Source organism: Orycteropus afer, unplaced genomic scaffold (assembly GCF_000298275.1).
Source record: "Orycteropus afer afer isolate SDZICR_OR568_19922 unplaced genomic scaffold, OryAfe1.0 scaffold00022, whole genome shotgun sequence".
NCBI classification, from domain to species: Eukaryota; Metazoa; Chordata; class Mammalia; order Tubulidentata; family Orycteropodidae; genus Orycteropus; species Orycteropus afer.
In genome coordinates, this window is record NW_006921609.1 from 9,557,114 (window position 1) to 9,563,821 (window position 6,708).

General features: G+C 35.0%; 1 protein-coding gene across 1 annotated transcript in view; it reads left to right on the plus strand.

Annotated features, from left to right (window-relative positions):
* Window positions 1–6,708, plus strand: part of LIPI (lipase I) — a 68,681-nt gene that overhangs the window by 24,113 nt on the left and 37,860 nt on the right. The window contains exon 7 of the mRNA XM_007934914.1: window positions 546–650. Coding sequence (XP_007933105.1) covers window positions 546–650 — 105 coding nt within the window. The remainder of the gene's footprint in view (window positions 1–545; window positions 651–6,708) is intronic.

A 6,708-nucleotide genomic window follows, 5' to 3' on the forward strand; every position in this document is an offset into this window, starting at 1 on the left:
TCCATGGGAGAAAGACTTAAGAGACCTGTTTCCTTAAAGATTACAGCCTAGGAAACCCTATGGGGCAGTTGTACTGTGTCACATGAGGTTGCTGTGAATTGAAATTGACCTGAGAAGACCCAATAAGCATACCATACTACATATATTGCCTGTGTAATATGTACACATGCATATATGTGTGTGTGTGTAACATTAATGCATATGTGGAAGAATTGGGAACTATATTCATGGAGCTAAAGTATCATAATACTGAATTTATAATATAATAAATAGTGAAAACTGCTATAAATGGACTCCATACATTTGGAACATGATAAACTCTGGTAGCATTTTCAAAGAGCAGTATTTATTTGTGAATCCTAAATTTATATTGAATTATATTATTTGAAAAAAAATGCTTTCTAAGTTATGAAAATCCATGAATTACTATTATTGCTACTACTACCAGTACACATAGATCTATTAATTTCTTTACTGATTTTTGAAATATTTATATGCAATTTGATGGAAGCTCAATTTCTTATGTTCTGTTTATCAAACCTCAGGTTATCATGCTAATCTATGGAAAGATATTTTAAAAGGAAGAATGGAAAAAAGATCTCTTAGGACCACTGTGTTTTTGGATACTGCTGCCACAAATCCATTCTGTAGTAAGTTGTTAACATTTTCAACAAATGATTAGTGTTATATACTCATTTAGATTTTATCCAAAGTGCTCTTTCCACACATTGAAATGCTATCATACATTTTCAAGGAAATTTAATATTTGTTAGATCCAGTTGGACAAATTCAAGGAAGACTCAAGTATAATTTTCCCAAAGACCAATCAGGTCCTCTTTTCCCCAACCCCAAATGTGTATGCCTATCAGTCATCCTGCTAGAGTTATTTCAGTGTATATCATGGTACAAAGCCTAAATCACCTGCCGACACTATTAACTCCCTTTGGGAACTAAAATTAAACTATGTAAGTAGGAAAACTGTCAAGTATACAACAAGAGAGAATCCCATAGAAAATCATTAAATGAAGGTGATATTAAAAAAAGCAAAATTATACTTATTAGTGCTGAAGAACTGGAAGTGCTTTATATATAAAATTAAATTCTATTTATATGAAGAATCTTGTGAGAAAGATGTTTCCAGTCACTAGCACTGACATTGTTTTTTGTTGTTATGTGCCGTCAAGTTGGACCCGACTCATAGTGATCCCTCCTTGGGTTTCTGAGGCAGTATCACTACGGAAGTAGATTGCCCAACCTTCCTTCTGAGGAGTGGCTGGTGGGTTTGAACTGCCAGCCTTCTGGTTAGCAGTCAAGTGCCTTAGACACTATGCTACCAGAGCTCCCTGACCTTAGTTACTGAGGGACAAATATTTAAAATGGATTCTCACATTTTAAGATATTTTTAGTAAATTTATTTGAAAAAATTTTAGCTCTCTACTTTAAGATTTTATAACTATTTAATCATTAATCTTTCTTGTTATACTGATTTGAGTCCATCATTTTTTTCTTTATTTTTAAATCCCTTCACCTATATCAATTAGTGATATACTACTGCTTATGTTTGCCATTTCATTTTTATTTTGTTCCTTTCCTCTCTCCCCCCCAGTCTACTTCTATTTCATACCTTTCTGTAAGTGAATTGAATATTTATCTGTTTTATGATTGTATCTTGATTTATTTTAGTGTTTTTGTGTTTATCTTTTTGTATGATTTCCATGGAAGTTGCTCTAGTATTATTGTATTGATTTTCTATTGCTGCTGTAGAAAATGGCCAAAAATATAGTGGCTCATATATTAATTCAAATATATTAATATATTTATAATTATAAATTATATAATTTATAATCTTAAAGAACTATGAATCAGAAGTCTTATATGGCTCTCATTGTGCTAAAATCAAAGTGTTGACAGAGTTAAATTCCTTTTTTGGAGGCTGAGGGGAAAAATTTGTGTCCTATCCTTTTCCAACTTCTAGAGGCTATCTGCATCCCTACCTTGTGGTCTACTTCCTCCATCTTCAAATGCAGCAATAGTGTGTCTGGCCCTCAACTTTCTTCACTTTAACCTTGCTCCTGTCATCAAATATCTTTTTCTGACTCTTTTCTTTTAGCGTTCTCTTCCTTTTTAAAGGATCCTTACAATTACACTGGGCCCATACAGGTAATTTATCTATCTATCTATCATCTATCTATCTATCTATCTATCTATCTATCTATCTATCTATCTATTTATCTATCATCTATTTATATCTATCCATAAAATAAAATCTAAATTAAAGTCAACTGACTAGTTACTTTAATTCCATCTTCAACTTTAATTCTGCTTTGTCATGTAAAATAATATATCCATAGGTTTCATGAATGAAAATGTAGACATCTTTGGGACACTGTTACTCTGTCTCTCATAGTCCACCTTGAGGTCTCTAAAGATACATGTTTGTCTCCATGCAAAATACATTCATTGCTTCCAAGGTCCCCCAAAGTCTCATCCCATTACAATATCAACTCAGAGTAAAAAAATCCCATCAGTAAAAATGTTGAGACAGGTACACTATACCAGTTATAAATATTCCCATTAAAAAGAAAGATAATGGAGGAAATAAGTGGGTCACCATTCCCAGTAATATGCTATCCAGTAAAACTATTTTGTTTCAAAGTTTGAGAATAATTGTTTTTGGATTGTGGCTCCTTCCTCTAGGTTTATAACTCTGCTTTCTTGGCTCAAAAGGTTCTCCTTTTATTTTTTTTTCTGTTTGTGATAAATGGCATGTGTTTGCAGCTGACTAGTTTTACTAACCTGTTACTTGCCTGTAGAATGTAGAATTTTTAACGTCTGTCAGGCTTCCTTAATTCCATACCTTCTGTTTCTTTCAGTCTAAACTGACTGTGTTTATGGTGGTATAACATTCTCAAGAATTTTGTTGTTGTTGTTGTTAAGTGCCGTTGAGTCGTTTCCGACTCATAGCAACCCCATGCACAGCAGAACTTTATGGATCTCTATGTATACCACAGAGATCAACTCCATCAGAAAAGAGGCTCCTTTAGTTTGTTATGTATAGATTTCATTGCCAATCTATTCTAAATATTTTATAATTTCTAAGAAATATAGAAGTCCATCCATCACTCATCTGTCTGTTGTAGTGTGGTGGCTTGCATGTTGCTGTGAGGCTGGAGGCTATGCCATGAATATTTCACATACCAGCAGGGTCACCCATGGGAGACAGTTTTCAGTGGAGCTTCCAGACTAAGACAGATTTGGAAGAAGGGAAGGGCCACCCTCTTCTCAAAGAACTGGCCAGTGAAAACCTTATAAATAGCAGTGAAACACTGATATATCACTGGAAAATTTCATGAATAGCCCTAAAATATTGTCTGCTATAGTAATGGAAGATGAAACCCTCAGGTCAGAAGGCACTCAAAATATGACTGGAGAAGAGCTGCCTCCTCAGAGTAGAACTGACCTTAATGATGGGGATGGAGTAAAGCTTTAGGGACCTCCATTTGCTGATGTGGCATGACTCAAAATGAGAAGAAATGGCTGCAAATATTCATTTATAATTGAAACAAGCAATGTACAAAGTATGAATCTAGAAAAATTGGAAGTTGTAAAAAATGAGATGGAACACATAAGGAATGATATCTTAGGCATTAGTAAGCTAAAATGGACTGTTTTTTGGTAATTTTGAATCAGATAACCATATGATCTACTACACTGGGAATGACAATTGAAGAGGAATGGTGTGGCATTAATTGTCCCAAAAATTGTATCAAGATCTATCCTGAAGTACAGTGCTATCAGTGATAGGATAATATCCATGCCTACAAGGAAGACAAGTTAATACTACTATTATTCAAATATATATACCAACCACCAATGTCAAAGATGAGGAAACAAGATTTTTACAAACTTGTGCAGTCTGACCAAATAATGCAATCAAGTCTATTAATTGACCAAATAATGCAATCAAGATGTGCTGATTATCACTGATGATTGGAATGCAAAAGTTGGAAACAAAGAGGAATCACCAGTAGTTGGAAAATAAGGTATTGGTGATAGAAATAATGCTGGAGATCTCATGATAGAATTTTACAAGACCAACAACTTATTTACTGCAAATACCTTTTTTCAACAACAAAAGCAGATGGAGTACACAGGAATCAGATCCACTATATCTGTGGAAAGAGGCAACATCTTCAGGAAAAAAGATCAACATCTTCAGCCAAAACAAGGCCAAGAGCTGATTGTGGAACAGACCATCAATATGCAAGTTCAACTTGAAGCTGAAGACAATTAAAACAAGTCCACTAGGGCCAAAATATGACCTTGAATATATCCCTCCTGAATTTAGAGCTCACCTAAAGAATAAATTTGATGTATTAAATTCCAGTGACTGAAAACCAGAGGAGTTGTGGTATGACATCAAGAACATCATCCATGAAGAAAGCAAAAGGTCATTAAAAAGACAGGAAAGGAAGAATAGACCAAAATGGATGTCAAAAGAGACTCTGAAACTTGCTCTGGAACAGAGAGTAGTTAAAGTAAATGGAAGGAATGACAAGATAACAGAGCTGAACAGAAAATTTCAAAGAGCAGCCTGAGAAGACAAAGTCAAATATTAGGAAATGTGAAAAGATCTGGAGTTACAAAACCAAAAGGAAAGAACACACTGAGCATTTGTCAAGCTGAAAGAACTGAAGAACATATTCAAGCTTCAAGTTGCATTATTCAAAGATTCTATGGGAAAAAATATTGAATGATACAGGAAACATCAAAAGAAGATGGAAGGAATACACAGAGTCACTGTACCAAAAAGAACTGGTCGATGTTCATCTATTTCAGGAGGTGGCATATGATCAAGAACCAATGGTATTGAAGGAAGAAGTAGAAGCTGCACTGAAGGAATTGGCAAAGAACAAGGCTTCATAAATTGACAGAATACCCCTTGAAATGTTTCAAAAAATGGATGCCACATTGGAGGCACTCACTCGGCTATGCCAAGAGATTTGAAAGACAGCTTCCTGGCCAACTGACTGGAAGAGATCCATATTTGTACCCATTCCAAAGAAAGGTGATCCCACAGAATGTGGATGTGGAAATTATTGAACAATATCATCAATATCACACACAAGAAAAATCTTGCTGAAGATAATTCAAAAATGGTTACAGCAGTATATTGACAGAGAACTTCCAGAAATATAAGCTGGATTCAGTAGAAGACATGGAATGAGGCATATCATTGCTGGTGTCAGATGGATCTTGGCTGAAAGCACAAATTACCAGAAAGATGTTTACTTTTTGCTTTATTGACTATGCAAAAGCATTTGATTGTGTAGATCATAACAAATTATGGATAACATTAAGAAGAATGTGAATTCCAGAACACTCATGCTCATGAGGAACCTGTACATAGACCAGGAGGCTGTCATTCACACAAAACAAGGGGATTCTGTATGGTTTAAAATCAGGAAGGGAGTGTGTCAGTGTTATATCCTTTAACCATACTTATTCAATCTGTATGCTGAGCAAATAGTACGAGAACCTGGAATATATGAAGAATGTGGTATCAGGATTGGAGGAAGACTCATTAAAACCTGCGATATATAGATGACACAACTTTCTTGCTGAAAATGAGGATGACTTGAAGCACTTACTGATGAAGATTGAAGACTGCAGTCTGCAGTATGGATTACATCTCAAGATAAAATGAAAATCCTCACAGCTGGACCCGTAAGTGGCATCACAATAAATGGAGAAAAGATTGAAATTGCCAAAGATTTCATGTTACTTGGTTCCACAATCAACACTAACAGAAGAAGCAGCCAAGACATCAGATGATGTATTGCTCCTCGCAAATCTGCTGCAAAAGACCTCTTTAAAGTGCTGAAGAACAAAGATAGCTCTCTGAAGCCTAAGATACTCCTAACCCAAGCCAAAGTATTTTCAATCACCTCACGTGCTGGATACATGAAATCTGGACAATAAATAGAAGAGTTCATGCTTTTGAGTTGTGGTATTGGCAAAGAATACTGAAAGTATCATGGACTGCCAGAAGAACTAACAAATCTGTTCTGGCAGAAGGGAAGACAGAGTAGAATGCTCCTTGGAAGCGAGAATGGCCAGACTTCATCTCATCTACTTTGGTCTTGAAAGGGACCATTCCCTGGAGAAGGCTATTGTGCTTAGTAAAGTGAAGGGTCAATGAAAAAGGGGAAAGCCCTCAATGAGATGGATTGACACAGTTGCTGCAATGATGGGGTCAGATGTAGCAAGCATTGTGGAGCTGGCACAGGACTGGGCATTGTTTCGTTCTGTTGTACACAGTGTTGCTATGGGTCCAAGCCAACTCGATGGCACCTAATGACAATAAAGAAGTCCATATTTTTGCTTCTTACTAAAATAATCATACAGCTTTTCTTCTTTAATCTGTGATTGTGTTGAATTATTTTACATATATTTTAATCCTAAATCCATTCTAGTACCTTATGATTTTTCTAAGTTTTTATTTCTTTTCGAAAGGTATATTTAGCATTTTATTATTATTATTGTTGTTGTTTTTGTGATTTGGGTGAAAGTTTACAGAGCAAATTGGTTTTCCATTCAACAATACATACACATTATTTTACATATATTTTAATCCTAAATCCATTCTAGTACCTTATGATTTTTCTAAGTTTTTATTTCTTTTCGAAAGGTATATTTAGCATTTTA